Consider the following 17710-nt stretch of genomic DNA (forward strand, 5'->3'; position numbering starts at 1 on the left):
CGTGTTGCTGGCTGATATAATAGCTTGTTATCATGTGTTAATGGATTTTAATTAGTGTGAAAATGTGAGCCTAAAGACAAATAACATCTAATATTTTCTCCCGTTAATTAAGTACGACTTCATTCATAGTCTTTTAACTTCGGTAATAGTAGGCTTAAAAGGACACAAGTCTTTGGTCACTGCTATTATAGTTGTTCATTGTAAATTAAAATAATCGAAATTAATTGATAGTAAGTGAGTTTTGACTAGTATTTCAGTCTTTCCATGAGAGGACATAAATACCAGATAATACCAGATATCTGGATGATGAAAAAATGAATGGACATTGTTGAGTTTGAAATCACCATGGCAACGCAGCAGCTTGTGGCGTTTTCATGCACCAATGAAACTGGATTTCCATTACAAAATGATAAATGTTATTGTTGATTTGATTCTTTCAACAGTCCAGAGACATGTTATGATGGTCAGGTGAATTAGTCGCAACACATTATACATCAGTGTGAATACATCTGTGTGTGTTTATGTTTCCTATGACATCTTTCTGACTAATAGATTCTAGAATAGCTATCAACTCAATGCTTGAAATTGAATATGTGTGTGAAGAGAAAGATGGATGGATGTTTGCCATGATCAAACAGTCTATGTTAGCCAAATTATCTTTAAAGGGTTTAAATAGGGGTCAACTCATATTTGTTTCTCCTTTTTTTCCGATTTGCCTAGTGAAGATTTGTTTTCCTTTTCAATACAGATATGATGAGTCTGTATTGAACATGCAAGTGACAAGTGTTCAACTCAGAATGTATTTATTTTTGTCAAATAGAAAATATGTATTTATTTATGTTTTGACCAAGTTACACTGTGAGGCTCAGTGAGTTCATCGTGACTACTTTACAAATCATTAAAAACCATAAAAACTAAGAATAACGTCTTGGTTTGGTGGCAAGGTCTGCAAATGGATGCTGCACATAGAAGTTACTAACATAGTCACAATGGTGTACCAAAAATCCATAATTTTAAAAGTATTTATAAATGGATGGGAACAGGCACAGCATTCAGTATACAGGTCAAAGATGATGTGATAGATCCTACACTCATGTGTTACTGGCTTCTTTACTCTCGTAAGGTAGGAGCGTTTTGGCACGAGCTTCAACCTGGCACAGACCAAAAAGGCTGAGGGCTGAGCAATCTTTATCCCTCTCTCTCTTTGTGGTATTTCTAAACGTTCTGGTCTATCCCTCTATATGTATTTGTATTAAGGTCCCACAAAAGGATGTAACAAACATGTATTTGAATAGTGCAATTAGATTTTCACTAGTGACAATTAGAATTGGAGTCAGAGTTTGCATTTGTGTTAATAGGTAAAATAAAAAACAAGAATGAGAGGCAGCATGTGACTTCATACTGATATTTTACAGTGCAAAATACACAGCACGTTATTTTAATTCACATCAACTGCTCAAATCTATTAGGATATATAAATATCAAGTATTGCAGAGATGCTATTTAAGGAACTGTAAATGCTGTGGAGCTGGAAAACTTAGATTGTCCATAACTGACTTCTCCTCTAAGTTTATTTTCAGTTTTGACGGCTAAAAACTGTTTCCAAAACCTACCTGGAATATTATCGGCCTTGCTCATTGTTATTTCAAAGGGCACTGCCTCTCACAAAACCTCGCCTCACTGAATATTTCGCGTTTGGAATTGGCATCTTTGAAGCTTCATGGCAGCCCATTCCACAGTGTAATTCCACATTGCATCCTCTCGCCATCTGTTGACTGTGTCACAGTAAGACCATATGAATATGCACAAAGCCGGGAAATGCATTATAAACATAAGTAGATGTTCAACGTCTTCTGCCACCAACAAATTAGTCAACATTTGAATTTGAATTCCCTCCGTTCTCATTAGGGTTTTCTTCTTTTTCTTAAGTCAATCTGGCTCTTCTTCCTGAAGTGGCTGCATTTTTCTTAGTGATTTGACAGCCCTCTATTTAATACATTAATATAGCTCCCGACTAAGGGCTTTTGTTATTGCTGTTGTTGTATCTCTCTATTCACATGTGCACAATGGCTGATAATGGCCAGAGTGTATGGAAAAAATTGCATTGACTCTCTTCATTCATTCAATCAAAGCCCTACTTCTTCTTTGTTTGCCTTACTTCTGGGTACAAAACTGCTCATCCGTCCGTCAGCAGGTTCTAGTCTCGGTAAATAGTCATACATATTTCACAGCCCTCCAGCTCGGGCCTGAGTTTGAGTAAGAAAGCAGCGCTATCGCACCTTCCAGTGAATGGCCTCCGGCTGTTTACTGTGTAGGTTTCGAGGCTGGACACGGGTTTTAAAAATGCATTTTAGGGCTCGCTAAAGTTAATGTTGGCCCGTGGAGCCTGAGAAATAAAGATATTGGCTTAGATTTGTTTTTATGATTTTGTAGTCCCACAACTGATAGTCTTGTGGTTTGCTTTGAAGCTATGTTGACTTTGAGTTGAATTATTTAAAATGATCAAATATTTATCACAATAAAGCTTCTCCTTAAAAATATTTTTTATTTTTTTATAAAATATATGTTTCGTGAAATTAAATCTAAAGTTAAATAAAAAACAATTTAATACCGTTAAGATTTTCTGAATGTTTTTTTTTAATAGAAACAAATCTAAATTGGCCCTACACTGTCTTTGTTTATCTCTTTTGCTCCCTAATTCTGTAGGTACATAGTGTCATCTAAACAAATCCAAAATATTATTACTAACCAATTAGCATATGTAAAATCATATTATATTATAAGTCACATCGGAATTTTTGTTCAAATGTCTTCTGTGATAAAGCTAAATATGCCATTCCTTGTTTAGTTAATTTCGTATAAGGACAACTCAACACCAAATTAAATATGAAGTTATTATACTGTAAACTCTGTACTAGGATTTTCATTTGTCAATACACAGTCACTTTTCTAAATAAATGGTTTTTAATCCTAAAAAATAATGACACTACATATTACCATATATCATGTGATACAATTGATGTTTCAAACTGGCTTTTTTGTGTGTCTCAGTTATGAATCCGTGAATATACCTATACTTAAATGCGAGTAATTCAAACACATTTGTCATGTATTTCAACATTTTGGTCAATCTTTTCTCAGTTTTTACCTCCACTAAAATAACCCATGTTATTGATGTTTGTTTCAAACATTAAATGATTCTACAGGAGCATATTTCTTCTTTTCATGCAGTTCAATTTCAAGGCAAATAGCTAATTTTAGAACAGAGACCAGTTCTCATATGTGCAGAAATCAAGTGGTAGCGTGGCTGCCTTAAATAACGATGGGAGGTACGGTGCTTTACGTGCCTATTTGGAGCGCTCGCAAGTCGTAATGAGTTTCAATGGGTAATGTGGAAGAGCAGCCACGGGGTGATGAGCTGAACGGCGCGTTAGTCATTCTGAGTGGGACTCATACTTCTGGCAAGTGAGCAAAGCTGACACCTCCCTTCCCTTTGAGTTGGCACGAGGTGTCTCACTGCTCCTCAGCAGAAACCAACAAAGGCCTCATAGACGCCAATAACTAAGAGACATCAAATGTTGGCTCGTCGTGTAGAGAGAATGTGTAAATATATCTTCAAATGTGTCCTTGTGTGTTGTTTTCTCCCAGTCTTTCTTTCTCTCTCCCCCTCTCTTCCCCCGTTGCGGGGGAGTTAGATTGTTGTCATGAAGCGCTGTTCCTCTGTCGGCTGATCAATATGTTGCTGTTTTTTTCTCTTTCAGAGGAGAAGACACAGCTGGTTCTAAATGTCGACAAACAGCTTGAAGAAGTCAGAGAGTTGGTACGTCTTTGATCAGTAATTTTCTCCTCTTCCCATTTCCTAAATAATGAATTTGTGGAAAGAGGGAGGGTACCATTTTCTCTGGCACCAGACAACAGCACCTGTATTATCCTGGTGGTGACATGACGTGCAGACACACACACAGACACACACTTCACATGGCGGAAAGGAGGCTTCCTCCACACATGATTACTTTCCAGTAATCTGCTTTTAAGTGACACCCCTATGACACATTTCAAGCCATTATCTTGAGGTGGGAGCCTTCATGTCGCTGTTTAAAAACGAGCAAAGTCACCTGACAGAGACAAATTGTTGTTGCAGTTGTCGTGTTATGTCACAGTGATTAGTTTCCTCCAAATGCACCACGGAGAGACCTGTCTAGCCATGCATCAAATGTACTTTTACTTTATTCACTTTGACATTGTTGGGCCTGCGCATGTCGCTGAAATGAAGGGGCGCTCACATTTGATAGTGTATTTATTTACAGAACAGCCTTCCTCTGTCGCAACTTTTATCACAGCTGAGTGACGTGAGCGGGAGGTATTTTCATTTTACAATCAACATAGGAGCATATTAAAGTTATTGCTGCTGGAACAACTCATTTCAGGAAGTTCAATATTTTCAGAGTTGTCACAATTTCTATCTTAGGCAGCATTTTGTCATAGATAGTAACCTTTGTGAGACATGCGTAGATTGTAAAACAATAATAATTAGAGGATTTTATTTCAGCATTTGTTCAAGACTGCTATAAAAAACTATATAATAAAAAGTGCTCATTTCACCAGGTTTGTACCTTCACATTATGAAGTCAATTTGGATCAGAATAAACACTAAACCTGTCACTTGTGTAAAGTTTTGTATTCCAAGTTATTCTTTACTTGTGAAATGAATTGGATAGTGTTATCCTGGAAAAAGTTTAGTGGAGGTAACTGGGTTTACTGCGGCTTTCAGCTGGAGCAGATGGACCTGGAGGTGCGGGAGATCCCCATCCAGAGCCGGCCCATGTACAACAGCAGACTGAAGAGCTACAAAGGGGAGATAGAGAAGCTGGAGAAAGACTTTGTAAGTACCCACACACCCGCTTCAAACTTTATGGTTATTTAAACATTACAAATATACCGCACACGTCAACAATCCACTTTAGAATTACTTTTAAAATACCCTTCTGTGTAGAGAATACACTATTTATGTATCAGTGTAGGTGTCCCAGTCACAAATCCTCGACATTATATACACACACACACACACACACACACACACACACACACACACACACACACACACACACACACACACACACACACACACACACACTGAAGCTCAGAGGTGCGTCCACTGAGGCTAATTCCGAGTTCAAGTTTGAACTTGCATGTGATGCCTATTGAGAACAGGCTGTGTGTTTGTGTTGTTGCAGCAGAATCTGGCCTTGTTTAGTAATTCATGAATGGCGGTATGTCTTGACTTGATATCCAGCCTCTATCAAAGCTTAATGAACAGCCCAGTCAGGTTGTTGCCTACGGAATAATGCTGATTTCACTTATTCCATTTGTAAGAGCAATAACTGCACTTAATGTAAATCCAATACTTGCATATTCTCTCCTTCCCTTTGTGTCCGATTTCCCTAAGTTGAAAGACATCTTAAGTTCACTGATTCTATTTAAATCTTTACCTTGCCTAGATATGTATCTTTAATGATATTTTACCCCTTATCTGTTATTGTTTTCTGTTGTCAGTTTTGTTTTGCCGATACTCACAACACAATAGCAAACCCTTGGTGTAAATGCAACCGACCTTGAGTTTGAGAAAAGACGAGTGCTTCCACAAATCGAATGTGATGTGTGATAAATCCACAGACTCAGAATGGGCTGGATAGTACATGCTGAATGTTATGTTTGGATAGTTAGTGGCAGCATTTTACCTAGTTGCTAATGTGGTTCCAATTAAGTATTACACTATTTTCGGGTTTAAGGGCAAAATACATAAAACACACTTTTCTCAAAAACCTTAATATGAATTCAAGGTGTAGCTTTCCTCTCAAATGTGAACTGTTTCTTTTCTTAGAAAGAGTATTTTTTTGTTGTTTAGATTTTTCTTGAAGGAAAAGATTTCAGGAAATAATGGTTATTATTACGGATCATTCAAAATACACAGTTGTAGACAGCTTTTCTCCAAAGAAATCTGAATTACAAGTTTAAAATGTTTTGTCTTTGTTACAAAATGAAATGAAAGCTGCAACAATCACATGTAATTCAGTGAAATATGAGATATTTATCAATCATATTGACATTTTGTGTTTCTTAGCCCATGCTACTGACTTACAAAAGAAATCAGAACCTGCTCATATTTCACCAAATCGTTAACTCAAACATCTGCCTAATACCTTAGATCATTCACCATGCAATAAAACAAATCCCTATTCAATGGAATGTACAAACAAACAAGTAAACATGCATAAACAACCCATTTGGATGGAGCTATCCTGTGCCAGTGATCAGGGAGAACACCACAGAGAAGTGTTCGCTGAGATCACAGGAGAAGATCTCCGTGCCACGACAGCTTACTTTCCTCGCCATGGGCATTTAATTGGCTCGTGATTAATCTTGAACTTTTCTTCTCCACACACTTACCGTGCTCAATCATCAAGCAGTAAACCCCGCTGTGGCTGATATTGCTGCACGTTTTCATTACTTGCATTTGTATGCTTGTTTTTTGGTCAAAATGTGTTTTGCTTCCTGCTTATAAAACAAAATGTTTCATGCTCTTATCCTAATTATTTCTAAAATCGTATCTCATATCAGGGCACACTTGTGTATCAAGGCCCACAATGCTGACATGTAAAGCAGAAGGTAGCAGTAGGACAGTCTGACTGGATGAAGAATAAAAGAATATTGCCCTGCGTGTAACTGTGACTCCACAGTTTAGCGGAGACATTTTCGTTTTTACCCCTCTGTGTGTGGTGTGGTCCGATCAGTGTGCATTTAAACCAGGATCACCCACCTCACACGGTAACATCAAGAATATCTGGTCTCCCGTAAATCTGATGCAAGTGTTCAGAAGGCAAGAACTTCAGCCCCCTCTGAAGTGCCTCAGATGTGCCAAATGCTATAGCCGAGCTCAGCCTCTCACTTCCTGCAGGCCCAGGGAGGACATGACACTCGGCTCGAAAGGCGTCTAGTGGAAAAAAGGCAATCTCCTTTTCTTTTTAATGTAAAAAGCTCTGTCTTTGTTGTGCTTTCTGTGGATATCAAGGCCTTTCCACTCCCTCACTACCCAATCCCCACCCCCCCCACCCCAATCTCACCCCCTACCGGCCTCCCACGGGTGTCTCCCCCCTTAACCTGCTCTCTCATCCTCCCTTTCACCCGTGGTTTGAAGTCTTGCTACCACCGGTGTGCCAGCTTGAGACCTCATGGCTGCTCCTTTCCAGACAGGGCCCGAGTCGACCTCAGTAACCCAGCCATTTCATCCGGGAAGACAACTTATCAAACGGGCATCCCAAAGGTGTATATATATATATATATGATGTGGCTTTGTGGGCTTGGCTGACAGCTTCATTGCGATAATAGAGGGGGACAGTGGGGGTCTTAAAGGTGCTGGGTCGTGACAAACGGGCACCAAAAAAAAAAAGTGTGGACATGTTTAAATGAAACAATGAAAATCCTATTTGGTGGCTTTTTTCTGGTCAGGGGAAGCAGGATGGCTCTTAGCAGTGTCTTTGATCAGGTTAGGAAGAGGCCCGGCATAAGCTTAATTTAATGAAATCTATCGGATAAACAGAGCCACCATCCTCAAAGGGTCCGTCCCAGTAGGGGAGGTGGGGGGTCTGAAGACGTCTGCTGTGTCTGACAAAACACAATCCACTTTTAAGGATGTGACTGAAATGATATACCATGCTAATTGCGAAAGTGTGATGTCTCTGAGAAGGGCATAACAAGATGTCCTAAAGCAACATTGGCTCAGAGTTGTAGAGATGGTTTTATGCTGTTGTCAGTACACCTGGTGCTTTAATATGTTTAGTGAATGTCAAATATGTTTTGTCTAATGCAGATTTTATTCGACCTGCAGTTATCATTGTGTCTTGAAGAACTTTAAATATCAGGGTATCACTGGTTAAACCGATTTTAACCAACTGTGTCCAAACTTGAGCTTTCCAGTTTTTCAGTTCCGTGCATTAGTCGAATTTCCACAAGAAAATGTAAAAGGCGCATATTTTAGCTCACTGTTATTACTCCACATTACATGTATTGTATTATATATTGTGATTTTAAGGGTGCCCATTATCATTTGGCCGGGGGCAACAGCTGGAAGTTAGCAATGTTTGTTAAAGCTGCCCCATTTACAGTTTTTTGTGACAGTTGATCAATTGGGACTGACCACGACACTATAAACAAATAAACTAAACTAAACATTAGCAAGTTAGGGCACAACATATTAATGGAAGCCTATTTTCTAGTGCAGTGTTCAGAGAGGTCTCTTAATAATGTGTTACTTTTTACTCAGTGTACCTCCCACTGGCTGCTGTGGTTGTTGACCCCTTTGAGCAGCAGATGGCGGTGTTGCTCTAAGGATGATCCTCTTCTTCAGGTGCAGGACAAGGACAACATTGGGCACATTAACCAATTACTTTGCCTTTCTGATGTATGAGTGGACTCATGATAAAACCTTCCCCTTATTACTCTGTCTGACCTCATTAGTTTTGCCTTGAAAATGTGTGTTATCAAAATGTCCTTGTGGTAAAAACCCATTTAATGGCCTCCAAGTTTATGTATTTTCTTTAGTTTGTCTCTTTCCGCAGTCAAGCTCTAAAAGGTCATTAAGGCAGCAAAACAAATGATGAATTAAATAACTATAAGTCTATTTCAAATGATATTGTGTAGACATTTGATACTGTATCTCTTCCGTCTCCTCTCCCTAATTAATCTCTGCGACATCCGCTGATAATTCCCCTCAAGTTGTGTTTAAGGTGATGAGATGAATTTCTTTGCATTTTGTTGTCTTTTCAATAGCAAAACACTTCTGGTCCAAATGTAAGAAGCTTTTGTGTTCAAGGATTAAAGGTTAATTGGTAGTCATTAAATATCAAGCACTGAGAAGTTCTGAGGTAGAATTCTTTACATTTTGTATTAAGTGGAATTGGATGTCAACGATGGTCAAGGCTAATTCGTTGGTACAATGTAGCAGGCTTTATTTAGTTGTATAATCAGAACCAAAGCTATTGTTGCTTTCCATAAAATGCTGTTTAGTATTATATCAAGTACCTTGAACATGTCATCCTGTACCTAGCAGCATTATTTATTTTGCAATGTATATCATTACCCAGTCTTCTTTATATTAGATTCTCCATAATGTAAGGTCATTCAAGTTGTGAATCATCTGAGGTTGACGTTGTCAGAACAGCAGTACTTACCTTAGACTTAGAGTAAGGTTTGAAAATACAATTTAATCATTGTATTTTTCCTCTAAGGTCATTTATTACATTATGGATATTAAAGTTAATATGTTCTGTTATTGAGTCATTTAGCCAACTGTCACAGGGATATATCTTTATTCTTAAATTCTGATTGTCCGTAGGGGTTGTTGTTCGGAGTGAGTCACAGACGGTCAAGTGTTTTCTGGACCGCCTTAAAAACCTTTTTAGATGGATGCCTCCTGTCCGCCCAGGGACATAATTAATGTTTTTCCAAAGACCCAGCCAACCTTGAAATATTGAACAGTTTATTTGCCAGGTACACAGAGGTGAATGGAATAAAAAAAAAAAAGCTCTTGGTGCTGATACCATTTGTATTTCTTGTTTTACCTGGATATATGAGTTTGATTAGTTGTTTTCTAACTGACCTTCTAGAGTTATCTTCAAATCACAAAAAGCAACACATTGGTACATTGGACTTTTTAAAGAGCACCATGTAAATAAGGGCGAATGGTTTCATAAAAAAATGAGGAAATTCAAATATAATCAGTGAAAGATTGAATCATGCGTTTAGAATGTGAACACCTTAGATGAGGCCAAGGCAAACTCCTTTAACTCGTGGTTTTTATTCGGTTCCCCATCAGAATAAATTGCCTTGTTGTAGAAGAACTAATGAATGACTCTTGACTTTACCACACACAGCTGCCAGTAAGAACGCTATCAGAAGTTTTCCAGAAGCCTCTTTTCCTGTTTCCAAACCCCAGAGCTATTTGTTGCTTCTGCATCTGAAGGTCACCCACCATCGGTTCATCATTGGCAATGAATTAACATTCTTCCAGGGTTTCTCAAATGCCATGATGTAAAGTATAGGGTATTGTCTCCATGTGAATTCTTCCTGTCTTGGGTTCAAGTTTAGTGTCTTATTTGCTCTTCACTCAAAGCATATTAATACCACTTTTGTTGTTGAGGAAGAGGGAAATGAGGCTGTTTTTTCATTTAGGTGCTGTGCGAATGTTTACGTCCAATTTTATAATTAGTGGTCACGGACAATCCAAGGTTGTGGAGACTATCCAACTTTAGCTGATAGCGGCCATAAACTCATTATGCTTGGCACACTTAGCAGCCTAAAAGGGGCAAGAATACTTTGCAAAGTCATAAACGTTTGTGTTCATCTTAAGAATTTAAAAAAGGAAATACATTTTTTAAACCAGATGCTGATAATTACGTCGAGATTTCGGTTTTGATGGGAGGTTTTAGGACCACTGTACTTCCCACACTTCACTAGGAGTGATAAATAAATCAGCATCGTTGTAATCCATCTTGAAGGGTTCTTGTTTTTTGCCCCCTGTCCTCGTTTCTGGTGACTCCTGCAAGTAGACAACATGACAGACACACATTAGCTGGATGTAAGACACTGTAAATCGTCTTAGGTTGCCTTGGCTCGCTTGTTCTTATTAAACACTGAGAAGTGAAGGCAGATTGACTCTTTCTATGGTTTATTGCTTAACAAACCCATCAATGACACCAAAGTCTCATAACTTTTAACCAGTTTTAAAAGGACTCCCTCAATTGACAGCAGTTTTTCCCAATATATTTTCTCCGAGTGCAGATTTAAGATGTAAACGAACGGATTCTCTTCTCTACTTATGAATGATGTCTTTCATTTGGAAGTTGTTGTGCACAGTATGTCTTCCTCGAGCCCTTTGTGGATTTGTGGCGTTGGAGGCTTTTCCATGTCCGCTTTATGGACACCAAGATGGGATTCATTTGCGGATTAGCCTTTAGTCACTCATGTTTCATGGGTTTGATGGTGTAATAGCAGCAATGGGTCATTTTTGGGTTGAAGGACAGTGTCAGAATAACGACAAAATGATGTGTTCATATTTCGTTTTCAGAAAAAAATCCAAGTGGACACAGCAGAATTTCACACCATAAGCAATCAGTTAATAGAATTGAATACATTATTTGTGTAACTTTCTTCTTCAACTACAACACACATTTTTTAATTATTGTGAAAACTGTGAATGCTCATTAATAAGTAATATCAAGTAAAGTTTTCAAATGGAAGTTTTATTAATGGTTGAATGGTATATTTTCCAAGTTCAAAATGCCCCTTATGGCAAATTATTGTTGGTATTGCTGCTATAATAGTTTATTCTCATGTTAAGCATTTAGTTTGTACTAAAATTGAACACAATTGAAGACTCAAAACTAAAACCGAGCTTTAAAAGCAGCAAGTCTTTACACTGGTGTTGTCCTTATTCAAACCAGACCTGATTTGGAAGTTACAGAAAACGTATCACAAATAAAACACATTTGCCAACCATTTCTGAGATTATGATAAGTATTAAGATAAGGGTCCCAGACAGAGAGGCAGGAATACATTTTGGCGACATGTGCTTTTCTGTCATCCTGATGAGTTTTATGGTCATTAACAAGACGAGTTCTTGTCAGTAGTCGCAGTCGCAGAAATCACATAGCCCATCATTTGTAAGCAGATCACCTGTCCCTCCCCCCCCCCCTGTCTCTTTATGTTAACACTTGTCTGTATGGACGGGGTATCTGCATTATGCCTGGAGCACAGGTTTTGTTTGTCAGTGTGCAAATTCGACCGTTATCCTTCCACGCGATCGCTTCCTCTGTCGCTTATCTCTCATGGCCCCTCCAAAGTCGCCGTTCTTCCGCACACACTGACAGCGATCAGTATAGCTTTCAGACGCTTGTCTGGCTGAGTCTGCCATGAAGCCAAGGCCCTCCCAGGTCCCCTCGCTGTCCTCGGGGCTTGTGTGATTGAGTGACTGGAGTGAGTGGGGGCCAAAGATAATAAGGGGGGGAATATAAAGACATGGGGCGATGATATGATAACACCCCCTTCCTCCTCCTTTCTCTGCTCCCTCTTTTTTACTCCCCTTTCCACCTCCCCTTCACTTTTGCTTCTGTTCTTCTATCTGTCCTACCCCCGTTTGCTTGCACCGAGCCTGTCCCACGCAGTAGTGTAAACCAGAAGTGACATGTGACACCCACTCCCCAGTGATGTGCTGACAAGCGGGTGCTAGAATAGGTGACAATGTTTTTTCTTGCCAGACTGGCTTAAGTATGGTGAAGGGATTCATGAAGTATTTATGAAATATATTATGAATCATTGGGTCTGTGTTTTCCCTCTGTATTTCAGGCTGTGGCATTTGCCTTTTTAATAAGTAAGCCTCAAATAAGGCGAGAGTGAGGAAAGGAACTCTTTACATTGCATCTTTACCAACGAGAAGCTCTATGTTTACAAATGTTTTAACCCCTGCTCTCACCCACTACACACACACACACACACACACACACACACACACACACACACACACACACCACACACCACACACCACACACACGCAGACACACAGACACACACGCAGACACACAATTAAAATGAGTTTCTTCCTCTCATCCTAAGTGTTTCTAATGAGGGAGCGTGTCAGAAAGAAAGGGGAAGTGTTTTTGCTCTCAGCGACCAACAATTTTGCCTTTTCTCTGCTGTTTTTGAAGCCTGCAGTGGAATCTGGCTGTGGCCTTGATCAGAATTTCATTGTGGAAGATGAATTAGGTTTTCTTTTTCAATTATCCCAGAGGTTGGTCACCATTAGAGCATCAGCGTGCTCCTGCAGTGAGACTAAACTCTTTAGTTTTGTTCCCATTATTCCCATAGATCACTTGTTTGTATCGTCAAACTTTTTGTACATTTTCTCTTTGCACATTTTTACTTCAGAATAATCACATATCATATTCTTTGCTTTTGGCGCTTGAGTGTATGAAATGGCCAATATTTCCCAGTAGGAAAACATATTTGTGCAATAAAAAAAAAAAACTATAATATTTAAAAAAAATGGCTCAGTAAATTGCAGATGATTGAATTATTCAACACCTCTATTTATTCGTTTACATGTTATTTTTCTTTTGACTTTCGTTTTTTATAATCTGTTTAAGAGTCATCATCTCTGTAGCCTTCAGGAGGCTTGTTCTCCAAATGTTTTGAACTACTGTTGTGAATTCCAGTACTAAAGCTGCAGACTCCCAGGAAACTGGTAAGTGTATTGGGAAGTTCAGGAGGGCACATGTTGGAAGGGCTTTGGAAGGGGGCCTTACTGGCCTCATCAGCATTTGAATGCGTTCTGGCTACTGAAATAACAAAGTATACATAAATATATAGAGATAATGATCTGGCTAAGTCCCTATATGTGCTGCTGTATTCTTATGTTAATGAGTACGCTATTCAGCACCAACAATGGTCACATTACAAGAAAAGGCAAAGCACTGAAGGAGATAGTCTTCTGTGCGTGTCCACTGACGGACGTGCAAACGCACATGCTCAGCAGGCCCGACTCCTCTCCCTTTGTGTCTAGGTTTTTTCTTTTTTTATTACATTTTTCAATTTTAGATAACACTCCAAGAATAGACATCAAACAGAAATGAATCATAAATCGAGGTCAGGAGTGAACCTCTTTCCAAAGCAGAGAAAGGGTTAAAAGTGGAGGTATTTCTTTCTTTAAAAAAGATGGGAGGACTGATAGGAGAGGAGCTCTTCTCAGCAGAGGGTTCAGTGAACCATATGTAGGTAGCCACAGGCTAATGGGCCGGTTGGTCCCTGGCTTGCCAGGTATCCTGCATTGCACATCTCCTAACACCCCCCCTCCTCCTCCACACACACTTTCTCTCTCCTCGTCATCCTCCAACACCCACCTCTACCACCCCTCCCACCTCCACTCTGTGAAAATCCCTCCTCCACTTTCCTCTAATCTCACCTTTTTCTCTGGTGCTGACCCGGGGAGGCCCACTTTATTCCCCACTGCACGCCAGAAGCCAGCGTTGTGATCGGAGCCCGGGCCCCTGTGCTGGTTCCCCCTCTCCTCTCCTCTCTCCTTGCCCTGGCTGCCCGCCTCCCCGACGGCTCTGCTCTATTGATTTACTCCTCCAACCACTGCTGTCTGTCTCTGTTTTGCACCACCAGCACCTAGGTCCCTCATCTCTATAACCCTTTCTCTTTTCCCTTTTTCTTTCTTTCCCTCTCTTGTTCTCTTCTTTCTTTCTTTCTTTCTTTTCATACTTTGTTTCGGTCCCCTCCTACACAACCGTGGGCTAAGGGAGGAAAACCTGACATAACACGATGGAGGGAAGGAGAGATGGAAGGATGGGGGTGTGGGAGGGGAAACGGGGCCTTTGATTTTTCATTAGAAGCGCCTCCATATTTTAATATTGGGTTTAATCGGGCCCTCATGCCTTAAAGAAATAACCATTGAGAGATGATCCCTCGGCCTTCAAAAAGTATATGGCGCTTCTTCAATCAAAGCCCTCCTTGAATTGGCTCTTTTGTTTGGAGTTCACTTGCAATCCTTCCCCCCCCCTCCTCTCTTCTCTTTCCTCCTCTCGGCCTCTCGCTTTGTGGGTACAGTCGTTAGGCTTATTGACTGATCTCTGCTGTACTTAGCAATAGAAATGACTTTGACAGGGAAATACACCACCGGTATCACAGAGGTACAAGCATGAAAGCGCCCTATCAGTATAGTGTACTCTTTCACCAGCGAGGTGTTTCCCCCAGAGATAAAATCCTGTTTACAACTATTGATAGATTCAGTGATACAATTTAAAAATAGGAATTAAAACATTTTTATGGGAATTCAAATAAAGAGGTTAAAGAGGTTTTCAAATAAAGAGGTTTTCTCACAGTCGCTCTGACCATCATGTTTTTATTTCATGACAAAACGTTTTTTTTTTCCACCCTAAAAAAAAAAGTCTCCTACCTCATATCTGTTTGGATATGTCGCAGGCTCATTTATTACCTTGCAGAGGTTGATCATTCACCTTTTTATTTGTGTTTTCAACAACGGCTGCTACAGTATGAGACTCCTTCAGGTTTTTCATGGAAGCGGAACACAATGGCGTGTGCGTAGAAGCCACCAAAGCACCAACCTGTGAGCTAATGAGAGACCCCCTGCTGTTATCTGAGGCTCCGGCTCCTCTACCACTGCTGCACTTCTATTAGGGGAGAGAACACACACACACACGGGGCCACCGTTCACATATGTTGTGCGCGTACGCTCTCTAAAGACGCTTTCCCTGGGATGCAAAGGCTCGTGGAAGCCTCCGTCGTTCACACAGTCGCCCTCGCGCACGCGTGTGAACTCACACAAACAGGCAGAACAGTCAGAAGTGGGGGATTGGGTGGCACCAAAGACCACAATAAAAACAAAGGCACAAATGACACCCTCCTGTGACAATCCCAATTGTAGCGACTTGCCTTTGTCTGATAATATATCAAATGCATTTAGAAAGACCACTTACTTAATTGAACAACCTCTCCCAATTTGTTTGTGTTAAAGGAGAGTAGAAGACACCAGACAACAATTTGTGTGTGTGTGTTTTCCTTTGTGCCGCGCGCGTGTGTTAAACCCCTGCCAAGCAGAGATGCATTATTTAAGATGCTGTTGTGATACTTGTGCCTGCTTAAAGGTCTCCGCTTCCTTTTAACACCACGCTCCCTTCCATTCACACACCACACACCACACACCATTTGTGGGGGGGGGGGGAGAGGAACCAGAGTGGGGCCTGCTGGTGCTGGTCCACACATCACCTGGGAAAATATCACAGCACAGCAGGGGGGGGGGAAAGAAAATGATATAGATAACCTTTGAGTTTAACACACATTCTTGTTAACATAAAGAATATTGTCATTTTATTCCTGACTTTAGACTTTTTATTGGGAAGTTTTTGGCAAGATATTCCAGACAAATAATTCATATTTGTGTATTCCTGTCCATTTGATGCCACATATAGTTATTATTTAAATAATGGTTTTGATTTGTTTTCACTTTCTTAGAGCAGTTTTAACTGTTAGGGTTTCAGACAAGCGCGTGGAGCTGGACAAAATAGTTATTGGGTCTAAATTTGGAAATGCCCTGCCGCTCTCCTTGTGCTGAAAAAGCCTGTAATGGAACGTCGGATTGTAAATTGAATATGCTTAATTACTCTTCATGCTATGCCACCAGCCGTGTGTGCAGGGCGAAAAAAGGAAAAGCTCGGGAAAGTGGAGGGGAAAAGCGTCTGCAGAGGAACTTCAGGGCCCCTCATTACACTCTGCCCCTGGGTATTTTTACGCCTTTTATTTCCCGTCTAATGAACTGTTTACATTTTGTAGCTTTCCAGGCGCCACAATTATTTGCGCTTGTCCTTGTGTCATTCGTTGCACCGGGCGAAAAACAACGAGGAGAGTTGGAGGGCATTGAAATGTGTGTATGAGTCTCGGTTTATTTGATTTTAATTATAGCTATTTTATTTGTAGAACTTTCCTTTTACATTACGAAGATTGTTGACCGCTTGAAATTAGGAATGGTCATTGTTTTACAATCTTCAACACATTTTCTGTAAACAGATGTTCTTCAAGATTTCCTTTGTTCTTTCTTTAAAATAACAAAATCATCATCTTTATCTAGACGATATATACCCATGCATGCCCACATACTAGAAAGGAATTGGACACAAAGGAAATATCCATATATTTGCTATAATTAAATAAATACCATTTGCTGCTCAGAGCACTATGCCAAACTGATTAGCATATCTGATATAAATTGTTATGCATGCATATGTAATTACGTTTTGATGGGTAAAGAAGAGTCTTTTTTTTGTCGTCTGCTATGCGTGTCAACAGAGGTAAAACGTGTGTTTTTGACAGGACACCAGCACCTCCATCGCTGCATTTGACGGGATGTGGAGACTTTTAAAGGCAGGCCACTTTGCATAAAGTTAAGATGTACCTTTGTACTGTTCTTGTGTGCTTCCGGGAATAGAAGCAAATTCTCACCCAAGATTAAAAAAAGTGACAAAAGACAGACCTTTCAAAAGGATTAAAAAAAGCTCTTTTTTTCTTTTCTGAGCAATAAGGTATCTTCTGAAAGCGCTCGTTCTTTTTTAGATTACAAAGGCTGATTAGTTCGTCTTAAGATATGAAGCTCCTTCTTTACATACTGTAACTGAAATGAGAGAGCTTCAGTGCATTTTCTTTATAGAATAGACGGTTTGCTTTACTATGGAACTGATCTGATATCTGCTTTCCTGACCTCAAGAGTGATCCTGTTGTCACTTTTTTTCTCAACACCCTAACTTATAATCAAAATCTGTTCCTGTATTAGGCAGTCAATATCGCACAGCTGTTTATGTTTGTACATGAAATGGGAAGGCAGTAATCACTCAGGAATCTGTTGTTTTCCTGAGGGGGAATCCAACAACTGGAGTGTATACAGTAGGTACAGGGGAAGTAGCGGCACACTTTCATTTCACTGACATTTCCGTTCTTTATACTTTCCTTTGTTATCTGCACTGTTCTCATTGCAGAAACGCTTCATACATTCATCTGTAACAGACAGCTATTTAGAAATACCCCAAAATCCCTGCATATGGTTTGAAGGCGACGTAAGCCTTAACATTCAAATCAATGCTTCTCCCAG

General features: G+C 39.9%; 1 protein-coding gene across 4 annotated transcripts in view; it reads left to right on the forward strand.

The window, feature by feature from the left end:
- The window catches only part of vti1a (vesicle transport through interaction with t-SNAREs 1A), a 106523-nt gene that overhangs the window by 420 nt on the left and 88393 nt on the right, over window positions 1-17710 (forward strand). For all 4 annotated transcript variants that reach the window (XM_010768866.1, XM_010768867.1, XM_010768869.1 and 1 more), the window contains exons 2-3: window positions 3762-3820; window positions 4772-4882. In XM_010768866.1, the coding sequence (XP_010767168.1) occupies window positions 3762-3820; window positions 4772-4882 (170 nt within the window). The remainder of the gene's footprint in view (window positions 1-3761; window positions 3821-4771; window positions 4883-17710) is intronic.

This window comes from Notothenia coriiceps, unplaced genomic scaffold, assembly GCF_000735185.1.
Source record: "Notothenia coriiceps isolate Sejong01 unplaced genomic scaffold, NC01 NC01_scaffold00006104, whole genome shotgun sequence".
Lineage (NCBI taxonomy): Eukaryota > Metazoa > Chordata > Actinopteri > Perciformes > Nototheniidae > Notothenia > Notothenia coriiceps.